Below are 13,619 nucleotides of genomic sequence, written 5' to 3'. Positions count from 1 at the left end.
GTTTGAGACTGTCAGCTGTTACTAATCACTGCTCCATGGCTTGCTGTGAATCCCTGCTTGCATCTCCCTCCTGCTCTGCTTAGCACACATAAAGAAGATAAATTACTCCCTAGTTTCCCTTCAAAAAGCATATTGTTTGTCACATTCCAATACTGTGAGCAAAAGATGGAATAATGCGAAGAGTTAAATGAGTATCTCAACAGCCACACAGCAGGGTCCTTCTCAGGCAGATGTGTTTCAGGAAATGTACTTTCCTACTGGTTGTTCAAATGTATCCTGTAATATTGCAAACCCAAAAAGCAAGCCAACTACACTTTTCAGAACAGAAGAGTGTAATTTTGCAGGAGTTTTTCATGTAGTAATGTATTGACACAGTAGATACACCAAGTATTCCGTATTGACTTACTTCATTTTACCAGGAGGGGTTATACTTCATTTATAAATATTTTAGCAACAACAAGCGGAGTTTGAGGAGGTTTATGAAATTCTTCCTTGCCCTCAGTGACTCTACTAACAGAGAGAAGAATTTTAAAGGAGGAAACATGGAACAGTTTGCATTGGAAGGGGCCTTTATGATCATCTAGTCCAGCCCCTTGCAATCAGCTGGGACAGCTTCAGCTAGATCACAATGCTCAGAACCCTCTCCAGACTGACACCGGCAGTTTCCACGGATGGGAAAGACACCATCTCTCTGGCCAAGAGTGTTTCAACTCCCTCATTGTAAAAAAGTTCTTCTTTATGTCCAACCTCAATCTACCCTCTTTAAAACCATTATCCCTTTTCCTGTAATTGCGGACTTGACTGAAAACTCTGTCCCCATCTTTCTTACAGGCCTCCTTTATGTACTAGAAGGTGGTAAAATGTCTCCCCAGAGCCTTCTGCTGTCCAGACTGATTAACCCTAATTCTCTCAGCTTGTCCTCAAATAAGAGGTGCTCTATGCCTCTGAAATCTTTGTGGCCCCTGGACTTGCTCCAACAGGTCCGTGTCTTTCTTGTGCTGAGGACCCAAAAGAGCTGGATGCAGTACTCCAGATCCCGTGCAGGTGGAGCGTCATGAGCGTATAGTAGAAGTGTAAAATCACCTCTCTTGACCTGCTTGCTATGCTTCTTTTACTGGCCCATGTCCAGCCTCTCACCCACCAGGTCCTTCTGGGCAGGGCTGCTCTGGGTCTGTTCATGCCCAGACTGTGCCGATACTGGGGGTTGCTCTGACCTGGGTGCAGCACTTGGCACCTGGTCTTGCTTAAACCTCATGATGTTCACCTGGGACCACTCCTTGAGCTTGTCCAGGTCCCTCTGGATGACACCTTATTCCTTGGGCATGTCCAACACCTCTCTCCTTGGTATCTTCTGCAAACCTACTGAGGTTGCACTCAATCCCACTGTCTGTGTCATTGATGAAAATATCAAACAGTGCTGATAGCAGCACAGACTCCTGAGGGACACCATCTCCATCTGGTCTCCATCTGGACATTGAGCCACTGACCAATCAAATTATTTTTGTACTGAAATAAGCAAACTAAAAGGAGAGTAAGGCTGTGGAATACCAAAACGTGGAAATCGTTTGGATAAAAATTGTTATTGGTTTGAACCTCAAGCTCAGTAAGTTTTTAACCAATACTGTAGAATATATTTCCCTGCTGTATCAGAAGGATAAACTTGATGGCCCAAGAAATACTTTCAAGCATGGATTACTGTCATATTTTATATAACAATTAAAATGCACTGACACCAAATAGTAACTTTCATAAAGTGAAGCTATTTTACTGAAAGGGTGTTAATAGTGATGAACCACAACAAAACTGTCTTTTACTATTATTGGTTAACCAAAAGTTAAAACTCACTAGAGATTATTTGGGCCTCTTCCATTTACATCGCTCAGTGATGTTCAGACATAATTGACATGGTTTCACAAACATTCTCCTTCTAAGGAATAAACTGTGGCTAAAAGAGCAGGTGTTTGCTAGTTTTCTGCCCCAGACATTCTTTCTTTCTGCTTCCCTTGTAAAAGAGCTGGTGTTCAATTCTGGGGTGACTCAAAATGGCAAACTGTCAGAAAATAATTAACCCTACAAAACCCAAAGTTGATAGTTTTCTGGCAAGGATGGGGCAGGACTGTAAAACTGTGGGGCAAGGCTAGTCATTTACGAGCCACTCTTAGCCACTTAATTGGCTCTTTGAATTGCATTACTATATCCCAGCCATGGGTTTCATTAGTCAGCTTGGCTTAATCACAGTCACATAATTTTGGATTAAATACAACTGCTAATTTTCCTCTATTTGCCCACTGTTCTTAAAGAACTGGAAAAAATAATATGATATCCAATTTCGTTATCTAAAAATTTGTATCAAAACAAAGATAAGTTAAATTGAGATTTGGGAGCAACTTGTCTAATCAGTTCATGTAAAAAGGCATACAGAGCTATATTTCAGACATACATTTTAAGTGGCTTCAACAAGTCATTAGATGTATTGATTTAATATTAATTAACTTCACCTATACATATAGTTCTTTGAACATGCTACTGTCTTTTTTCTTTGCAATTTTATTATTTTACTGTTACTATTATTAAAAACTGTAATCTAGAGATTGGGTAAAATTTTTACCTGATCTTGTAAAGGGCCCAAATGTCAAAGCCTAAATTTAACTTTAGTTCTCTGGGAATGCTCAGCCCCACAGAGGACATGTTCAGCTGCTATTAGAATAAAGATCTAGTGCTTAATCATGTTAATTAAACTTGGGCAATACTTCCACTGTCTTTACCTAACTATTGCTTTTCCTTACAAATTTTCTGTCAGTATATTTTACTGTGACCTTGCACAGTATTCTTCATTTCCACAAATCCTCATCAATGTACACAAAAGGGATTGTTCTCATGGTCTCACACTGAGAGTTTACTCATCCCACAGTGCTTAGTGGATGTGGATGGTGGGAGCAGCCTATTTGAGGCTGCTTCATTAGGAGAGCGAAAGACAACCTTAAAGAATCAAAATTAGGGCAACACTCCTGAGTCAACAGTTGCCATTATTACTGCTCCACCATAGGAGTCCTTAACAAGCAACTGCAATTTCCTAATGAAGAGACTGTAGAAAGTAAACAGGAAAATAATTAGGAATAAAAAGATGCTCGGTTCATAATGTTCAAAACATCTAAAATTCAAAACATCTAAAGGGAATTTATATAAAAATATCCATTGGCAAGAAAGTGCCATCAATCCAGTTCTAATATGCTGAATAAGGAAATAATTCATCACGGTCATAGAAATCCTCTTTTTTTTTGTTTCAAGAAGTCAACATGTATAAGGACCAGAATGGAGAGTTTGTTCTACATACTCATTCAGAACTGCCTCATTATTTTATGTATTTTATGTATTTTTATGTACATGTTGCTACATCTTGGCAGAATCCTGACCAGGAGGTGTTCAGTCCTGCGCCCACAGATGGGAACCTCGTGGCAGTGACTGCTCAGACTGCACCTGGGTTCTGAGCACAGTCTCTCGCCTACTGAGCAGAATTACCACTGTCCTGTGAGGAGTGACGGAGGACTTTGGGCTTGTCCAGTTTGGAGAAAAGGAGGCTGAGGGATGACCTCTCTGCTTTCTGCAGCTTCCTGAGGAGGGAAAGGGGAGAGGATAATGCTGATCTCGCCTCCCTGGATCAAGTGACAGGACCAGTGGGAATGGTTCAAATTGCACCAGGGGAGATTCAGACTGGACTTTAAGAAACATTTCTTTCCAGGGAGGGAGGTAGCACACTGGAACAAGCTTCCCAGAGAGGTGGCCAATAACCCCTACCTCTCAGCATTGAAGAAGTCAATGGCATTAGTAACTTTGGGTTTTGGTCAGTCTTGAAGTCTAGTTGGCCTAGATTGCCATTTACAGCCCCAGCTGAAATGTTCTGTATTTAAAATCGTTATCATTACGCATCAAAAGGGATTTTAAAGAAATAAAAATTTAAAAACACTGGAGAAAAAGCTTAAAACCACAAGAGCTTTAATCTAGGAAAGCAAACACACAAAATACGTAGTTTTTTCAAAAGTTTTTAAATGCCAGCAAAAATATTCAGAAACAGGGACTTTCAATATGATAAGCAGTGGCTGAGCATTTTAACTGTTTTCAAATGGAAATTATAGGCATGCATAAATGTATATGCTCACATGCATACCCTCTATTCCTAGTGGCAGTCTTGCTTGCTCTGAGGAAAGATAAAATCACCCAAGGTACTAGAATCAATCCTACATAATGACTGTTTTTCCTCAGAGGGTTGCTATTTACTTTGGAGTGTAAGAAAAGAGATCCTATTTAAAAGATACTATTTATGGGCTCTTGCTTGTTAGTTAGTGATTAATTTTGGAGCCAAATATAAACCCAAGGACACTTTGCTAACTAGGAATTTACACAGAAACAGGGCTTCAGGCATACTGAGCAGCTGAGCAGTTACTGTTGTGGGAAAAAGCATTTTGCATCTAATTGTGTAATACGTATATTTTTAAAAAAGGAAAAACTACAGGAAGAAAGTTTCAAGTAATGTAATAGAGAAAATTAGGCATAAACTCAAAACTCAGACTGAAATAGTCCTCAGCTCATTGAGAACATTGGCTGCTCTGCAAAAATCAGTTTATTCCATTGATTCTATTGTGCTAATTAAAGAGAGAAAGTATTCTGAAGCTGTAGGACTTTTAGCTTAAGTTCTACATTTCAGCCTTTAAAGCAATTCCTTGAAATTTACTCTTGAACAAGCAGATTCAAAGCTGTTTGGCTTAAGCATTATCTAAAGAAAAAATGCTCATTGTATTTTATGCTTGATCTTCCAAGATCAGTACCATCCCTACAGTACCATGCCTCTGCATTAGTGTGCCCTGCTATAATCCAGGATTACACATAATGTGCAGCATTGCTTTCATGAAAATTAAAAATAGCAGCAGCTCTGGATTTGGTATATTCCAGAATTCTGTATTATATAAAATCATAAATACAATATAAACAAATATAATTGACATAATATTGTACCTATTCATAATATAGTAGCTATTCATGACATTTGATTGAATCGATAGTTCATGCCAGCTTACAGAACAGTGATCAAATCAGGTGAGCGAACACAACTACCAGATTAACAATTCAGAATTGTTAAAGTCGTCCTAACTAGAGTCTTTTTCTCCTTTTCCCCGCATCTTTTCTCTCTCTCACCCCTTGTATTTAGGTATTTACCTTCTCCTTTCCTTTCCTATATCCTAAAATATTTTCATTTCTTCTCTAACGTCTTTGTTAAAGAACAAAATAGCCTTTTCCTTTGTGACATTCTGAAGAATTCCTTCTCGTGTCTTTATTCCATACGCAGCGTTTCTTCTCAAGAGAGTGAAGGGGTAGGTGAAGGAAGAAGACGGGGGTAAAGGCTGGAGAGTTTTTTGCAGTTTTACAGGCTTATGCCTACCCTCTTCATTCTTTTCTTCCCTTCCTTCTCCCCAGCCTCCCTCGCTCCCCACCAGTACTTAAAAAATCTTCCCATTCATGTTGTGTGAGCGCACACGCTGGGAGAAATTACAGGGGCTCTGCTCCAGATCGCCTTGACAACTCCAAGGCATCCCTGTGCGTGGGGACTGGTGGCACGGCAAAGTTTCCCAGGCCCCCTGGGGAAGGGGAGGGGAGAGGAAGAGAGGAGGCAGAGGTGCTGGAGCCAGCAGCGTGTGGAGGAGAGAGCGGCGAGCGGGATGAAAGGAACACATACATCTCCCGCGGGACAATGGGGGTTTTGCTGGCTGACTGTGAAAAGACACACTGAGGACACAATGCTTTGTGACACATGAAAGCTTTGGGGACCTTTCCAGAGCCCCATTCAGTTCTAAGAAGTCTTGTCAACATCTTAAAATGCAAAGAAAACAACCCCTTTCATTTTCTTGTGTTTTAAAAACAGATTTTAAATATTATTTTTGACAATTGTTGTTGTTGGTACGCTGGAAACTTTTGCAGTTTGCTGAGTTCCCATTAATTGCCCAGACAGCAATTAAGGGGAGGGAGACAGCCCAGAAGGTCCCCAGTCAGGGCTCTCAGAGGTGAGCACTTGCTTCCTCCTCACACAGCTTTTGTTCATACTTAGGCCTGTCATCCATCTGCTTTGAATGCTTTCTGCTATACATGCTGCAAGCAGTTACAGCTTAAGAAGACAGGAATTCCTGTTCCCTATGTCCAAGATGAGAAATAAATTACATGACAGCAAGAGCAGGAATGAGACTAAGCAACCTAAAATAAGGAGCCACGTAGTCCCAGCCAGAGTGCGCCCCAGGAAATCAGGCTGGAAAGCAGCTTACAAAGACAAGAGCATGTCTCTTGCTCCCTGACATTCTGCTTTAACATAGTTCACCATCCAATCCCAGAATCAGCCCAAGAAGAAAATAGGATCAAAAGATCTAATCCTTCAAAACATCAACCTTTACTGGTATGGTATGCCCTACACTGACTCCTGATGATTTTTGGAGTGAAGGAAGCTCAACCTGCTACAGAGGCTGAGGTACAAAAAAACATCAGGCTTGGTTAAAGCACAGGCAGGTGTGCTTACATATACTCTAAGAATTACCGTGCTCAGCCTCTGGTCCTGAATATATTATCTGTAAAGGGCAGAATACTGGAAAATGACTAATTCAAAATCTCTGCATTTCCAAACATTCCTACTAAACTGTACAGGTTAAATTTTGTGCTAAGGTTGTAAAACAAGTTTAAAAATGGTCATATCCAAAATGAAAAAATAGATAGATCATTGCTGCTACTTTAGAAAGAAAAAGTAAAAACGGGAAAAAAAAAAAACCCAATTAAAATATAGAAAAATGAAATTGACTGGACTAGTATGTAAACATTCATTTTTCACTTTCTAAGTTATGTTTTATTTTAAGTTTCATTTTAATAATTTGAAATAAATTTTGTAACAAATGCTGTCTGAGATAAATGCTGTCCAGTTTGATAGCAGATCTGAAATTCTCAAAAAATTATTAACTTTTTTTTGGCATTGTTTCATATTTACATTACCTGACATATTTACATTACTTGAGGACTCTTAAAGAAACCCCAATCATCCATCCACAAATAGGAGGTTTACAGGACTTCCCTTTCGTAACATTAAAAAAGCTATCTGTAATTTGCTAGTGTTTACTGTTTCCCGCACAGCATTTCAAATTGTAAATGTGAACTTACCATGAGCATAATAATCCAGTTTTGGAAAAGCTGAGTAGAGAAATGAAGGATCAAATGTTGGATTTCCATGTTCAGTTTCTTGCTGTACCAGTAACACTTTGTTCTTCCACTACAATGGCACACACATAAACCAAGCAATTCAGTGTGTGAATCTAGTGATGTCCCTTCGCAATTTCTTTTGTGGGTACAAATCTTACTGACTCTAATGGTTTCTGCCAAAAGGGCAGAAAATTAAAAAAGCTGAACTGAAAGGGTAAGTATGAAGCATGTTATTGGTTTTATACTTCGAAGATTTGATCAGAGCCTGGGGCACATCCCTAATCTCAGCTACATCAGGGACTAGAACACTTTCACTGTAGCTCCGAGAGAATTTATCTCCTCCTTTAGAAGACAGACAGAAGTATTATATAGCTACAATAATTTTTAAAACATTGAGTTTTGTCAGGCCATGATTCAATTTTTTATATTATTTATATTCATGCAGTCCTCCTGCTTTACTTTAAATGCTTTCTCCTCTGAGACAGACACCCAGAGCAGAAGTTGGTCAACATTTTTATGTTTTCTATGTTCAAAGGTGGCATCCATATAAGTGTGTAAGCAGTCTTTGGAAGTATGGATTAAGCAATTCCATACAGGAGGAGATAACAAAGCTAAAAGATCCTTTCCTAATCCTGGTTTTCATTCTGCATTTTGAAAGCTTGATTGCAACAAGAATCATGAACACTGCTTTGAGGCAGATGGCACAGCCCCTCCAGATGGAGCATGAGCATCAAGGAGAAGGAGCAGTGGGACATTTTACGAGAAGAACTATCAGACTTAGCTGCATCTGCTGGAAAGAGAAAGAGCATTTCCATTTCTGACAGCTCTCATGAGACATTCCTTCTCAGAGACTCAGAACTCTTTCCCTGACAGAAGTGCAGCTTCTATTAGAAAATACATTGCAGCCATTCATCAGTGCAAACACTGTAGAAGATGCCATAGGGAGCACCCTAATAATCACGCTAAATCCAAACAGAGCCAAGAATCAGGATTAATGTTGCAAGTTCTGCAAAGTTTATGAAAGACTGTTAAGGCCTATTCATGCAATGGTAAGGATCTTCTGAAACCAGCTAGCAGCATTTAATCTGTTTTAAATTCCTGTGTCATAGGACAGAGGTAATCTGAGGTTGCCCACTGGGGATTAAAGAAAACTCTTCATCTGTGTTAATTGTTGTAAACATTATCAACATTAAGTTGATAACAATAATTCAAGAGTACTCTCTTTTCTATCTTACAATCACAAATTATGTGCAGCACATTTTTCAGACTATGGTAACTGCATTAATCAGAAACCATGAATTATCTCACTGGAATATAGGGAGTGCGACACTGCATCAGACCAATAATCTTTACTTTTAAAGAAGTGTTAAGAAAGCACAGAAATTTGTAACTCTTTTAATAGAAAATTATATAACCTGGAGTGGGCTGGGATGACAGTGGCAGTATCAGCTGCAAAAGAGGGACATCTTGCCTTGGATAACTTTAAGCCTGGTCATCAAGACTCTTCCCACAGAACAATTTTCATCATGCTTAGTTCATCCTCTTTACTCACAACTGTATCAAGTGAATGTTGTTGTGCTTAAATTTACTAGGAATTGCTGCCCTGGATAGTAAAGCCTCAGGGAAGATGGGAGTCCGAGCAGTAGTCTACTACATGAGCACTACAATCATTGCTGTACTGATTGGCATAATCATTGTGGTCATCATCCACCCTGGGAAAGGTACAAAGGAAAACATGCACAGAGAAGGCAAAATTGTGCAAGTGACAGCAGCAGATGCCTTTCTTGATTTAATCAGGTATGGCTATGATATTGCACATTTTCTGTACCAATAGCTATGACAATAACCTTAGATGCACAGAGAACAAAAGTAGAGAATTTTAAACAGTGACCGCAAAAAGTTGCCAAATTTCTTTCAACTGTATGATATCAGTATCTCTAACCCTTACAATGCTAAAAAGGGATACATGGATTTATTTCCAATTCAAGTTGTTGCGGGGAAAGAAACTGCTTTTAATACTAAAAGAATGATTCTTTCTTTCTTTCTTTCTTTCTTCCTCTCTCTCAAAAGAAAGAGCTCTGTTTTGCTATCTGCATGGGTCTCTTTTCCTTCTTCTGTAGCACAGACCTTATTACTAAATCCTCCCCCTTTTCTTCCAAATTGCAACAGTTTTCTCACTTCACTTGAATCCTTGATTTAGTTATTTATTTTGATTTTGAATTGTCTTGGTGCATCTACTCAATTTATTCAATTATATGAATGGGTAATAACTTCCAGGAACAGGCAACTAAAATGCTTGGAATAGAGGGCATAGACATAAAATCTTGTTTGTTCCTTGCTCAGAGACTCTACAGTACCTCTTTTATAGAGTTAATATGTCAAACATATATTCCAGGGAGTAGGGAAGCTGAGGTTTTGAACTCAGGAGCTTTTCCACAGGTAAAACCACCAAAATTTTGTGTTCCACTAACCCATTTGGAGAATCCGGAGACATGAAGAAAGGCCTCCAAGGATCACGCTGCCAGAAAGGGGGACTACAGAAACCTCCATGAAGAGGTTTGCACTCAGATTCCTCAAGATTTATTCATTTAGGCTGCTTCTAAACCCCTCAGAAATACACAAAACAAAGGAAAACAAATAAAAAACCCCATCTGCATCAAATGTACACACACGTGTATGTATTATTATTATAGAATACTCAAACTTCAGAAAAATTTGGGGTGTAACCACAACAAGACTAAATCAAGTGATAAATATCATTAAGTACTAGGCTACATAAATGCAAAAATTGTTTGAGAACTCAAAATCTATTAAATATTATTAAATTATTTATTAATCTGGATTCATAATGCATTAATAAGTACAAAATTAAAAGTGAGCCTACAAAGCTTTGTACACTTAATAATTTTGCTAATATGCTTCTCCGTAACCAGACCTGCTATACGATACTGAATATCAAGATTCCAGTTGCTAGGAGCTATCCAATCCTACCTTTCATCCTGGTAAAGCTAACAAGCCAATGCTACATGCAAAGCTTTACTCACTGTACATGTAATCACATATTAGTCTTAGGATTCCTCAAAAATTAGCTGTTCAATTCTTTTATTAGCTGTGTCATTACTAAAGGAATTCTTAGGGTATTATTATTTCTCATGTTATTTTCTTTCTCTTTCACAGAAATATGTTCCCTCCAAATCTGGTGGAAGCTTGCTTCAAACAGGTAAAAAATATCTTTTTTTTCATTTCGAAATAAAACACCCCCTGAACAAAACCAACAAAGGCTGCTTTGTTTCCAAGCATATTGAGACAACAGTACTTGCTATGAGAAGTGAAGAAAACCCACCCAGCTTGGCAAATCAAAAAATTACTTTTTTCAATATGTCAAATTCATAAATTGACAGCAAGGTGCATTAAAGTCAATTCAGGACCTGCTTTTCTAGAACAGTGTTTTGTTAACCTGGGAGATACTGAGATATTCTCCATCTCTGCAATGACTGGTAGATTTTCAAGGATGTCACATGACAAATACTCATAGGTTCAAAACAGAAGAAAAAAAATTGTGAATGATAACCACAACAACAAAAAATTAAGAACTTCTTGTCACCTACGTTAGAAGTCCTTAGGAGTGCTTTTTTTACTTTGCTTCTCAAAACCCTCTATCATTAGCTTGGTCTTAATCTGAGCTGTTCAATGGACAAAATAATAAGTAGTTATACTGCTTTTTAAAAACGAGGACATTAGTGATTCAGTGAAACCTAGAATGTGTCTTTCTATAATGTAAATGCTTCATTTGGACCCCACAGACCATCTTGAACTGATATAATTTACCAGTTACTGCTGTAGCAATAAAAAAAGCTGAAATGTGGAGGTCAAGAAGAGCATAAAGTATAAACTTTTCAAGATCCAGCTGAGTTACATCATGCAGAAGAATTGAAAAGAAATTGTAATGTTATCTTTAGTTGTATAAACAGAAACCAGTAAAACTTTCTGCATTAAAGATTTCTAGATTAAAGATTAAAAAACAAACTAGACCCAGGTCCAAATGCCTCTGTCTTCAGTAAGGATGTTGATGAACTCAGTATAGTGATGCAGAAGAGCAGTAGAGAAATGCAAAAGTCTATATCTAAACTAGAAATAAATTCAAAGAATGTAATGTAATAAAGTACAGGAATTATATGATCTTCATCTCAAAATAATGTAATAATTAGGGCATAAAGTTATGGATGTAGCAACAAGTTATTTTTCATAAATCTCTCAAGTTTGGAAGTTATTATCTAGAACTCTTGAAAGCAAACTAAATGTCTTCCAGACTGAAGTTTCAAAAAAGATTTGGGAAATTATTTAAGCAGATAACAGGCCATTAGTTTGATCATGAATATAGTGAAGGATATAAATGCATTAAAGGAAAAAGTAGAGAGTTCATAATAAACAAAAATGAAAAATACATAAAACAAACAAGCTAGAAAAACCACAAAGGTTTCTGAAACATAAATTGTACCGTCTCTCTTCCATAATATTGCTCATTTCCTATTTATTTTTCTTATTTTCTGTTCTTGTTATTGTTTGGGGGTTTTTTTGATTTTTGTTTTGTTTTGTTTATTTGGTTGGGGTTTGTTTTTTTTTTTAATTTCTGAGAAAAAACAGGTTTTAAGGTGACAAAAGTGAAATAGTTGAGCAAGGGACTGTAAGAATTTTAAAATTTGTGGAGATAACAATGTAAGTTGTTGAAGGATTGGGAGTACTTCACTTGATATTTTTACGAATGACATTGCCATAAGATGCACACAATCAAATTTGCAGATGACAAGAAAGTCCAAGCACTTTGTGTTGAGATTTAAAAAAAAAAAAAAAAAAAAAAAAAAAAAAAAAAAAAAAAAAGTGATAAGACCCTGGCACAACACAATACTGTAAAGTCATAGCAACAAAATGACCAGCTCTTGCACATTGTTTGTATGTTTGGTTACCTCCTTGTAGCGCCTCAACACATGTGAAGTAAACATTTAGAAGTTAACAGTAATTTCCGCTTTGACATAGCAAATTATCATCAAAACGACAAAAAATGTTCTATTCTGCTTTAGGAAATACATTAAGTGACAGAACACCAAGACATGAACTAAAGCCAGAGGAATGTGACCATTTAGAATACTGAGCATATTCCATTTTCTTAATTCAGAGATTCATTCAAAATGAACACAGTGAAGAGAGGAATTGTTGGAATTATCAAAAGAGCACAACATATAAAGCAAAAAATACTGAGAAACTATTCATGTACAAAAAAAATGTGGGAAGAGAGCTAAATAAGATAAAAACATACAAAAAGAAATGGAAATCACTATTACCAAATTTAAACTGGAAATTAGTACTGTTTTTAACCCCACATTATTTAAAGTTGAATTCTGAAAACATCTTCATTTAGGAGTTATAGGAACACTCCAGCAGTTTTCCAATACAGTTTAAAAAATTCTTCTGATAGTATTCTACTGCAACAGAACACTTAGCTTAACTAGCAAGTTCTAAACCATTGCTCTTAATTAAAGATGTCCTGTAGATTATGTTAACATTTAAGTGCCTTGTATTTCTTGTGCTTTAAAGCATAAGGGGGTTTCTAAAATCAATGTAGAAAAACAGGACATATATAGTGAAAGTTTTTACTCACTTTCAGCAGCAACCGAAAGTACCAGGATTTATTGAACTACCAGGATTTAAAACTTGCCACACACAAAACTTTTTGAACTTGGAACCAAACCCTAGATTTTTACATTAAAATTATTTTATTGTAGCAGATTAATTTAAAAAAAAAAAAAAAATAGCTTACAAGTATGTGTAATATTCTTAGGTATCCAGATCTGACCCCACCATTTTATTTTCAAAAGTTTCCATCCATTATTTTGCATGTTTCTCAGATTTATGAAGAGGAATGATTCATCTGGCACAAATCTGTTTCTGTAACACCCTGTTTGATGGTCCAAGCAAAAAACACAGTACTTCTCATAGCTGTCCACACTCAGCAGTGTAATACCAACCCACAGCTTTACACACCTGGAAATCATCACTGGAATATGCATTGAACATTTAAATCACATCTTTGGATATATCAGACGTGCACATTGCGTCTTACAGCAACCTGAGGCAGGTTTCTTTCCTAGTTTGTATTGGTAGCCACTGGAAGGTGCAAAATGAAATGGAGAACATAACCAAAGTGGGACAGATTTTCAGTGGACTTGTCAATGCTTTTATATGGATTTTAAGTGGACTTGTCAATGCTTTTATATGGTTGCTGCTGGGAGACAGAGTCCTGGAGGGAGACTGGAGCCTTAGGACTTACCTAAGAAATATCTTCCTAAATTTGTTTTCTTCTTTTCTTTTCTTTTCTTTTCTTTTCTTTTCTTTTCTTT

General features: G+C 37.3%; 1 protein-coding gene across 1 annotated transcript in view; it reads left to right on the top strand.

The window, feature by feature from the left end:
* SLC1A3 (solute carrier family 1 member 3) overlaps positions 1-13,619 on the top strand; it is a 58,445-nt gene that overhangs the window by 35,809 nt on the left and 9,017 nt on the right. Inside the window, exon 4 of the mRNA XM_040090913.2 lies at positions 8,817-9,021. Coding sequence (XP_039946847.1) covers positions 8,817-9,021 — 205 coding nt within the window. The remainder of the gene's footprint in view (positions 1-8,816; positions 9,022-13,619) is intronic.

This window comes from Hirundo rustica, chromosome Z (assembly GCF_015227805.2).
Source record: "Hirundo rustica isolate bHirRus1 chromosome Z, bHirRus1.pri.v3, whole genome shotgun sequence".
In the NCBI taxonomy this organism is placed as follows: domain Eukaryota; kingdom Metazoa; phylum Chordata; class Aves; order Passeriformes; family Hirundinidae; genus Hirundo; species Hirundo rustica.
This window is presented reverse-complemented; position numbering and strand designations above follow the sequence as displayed.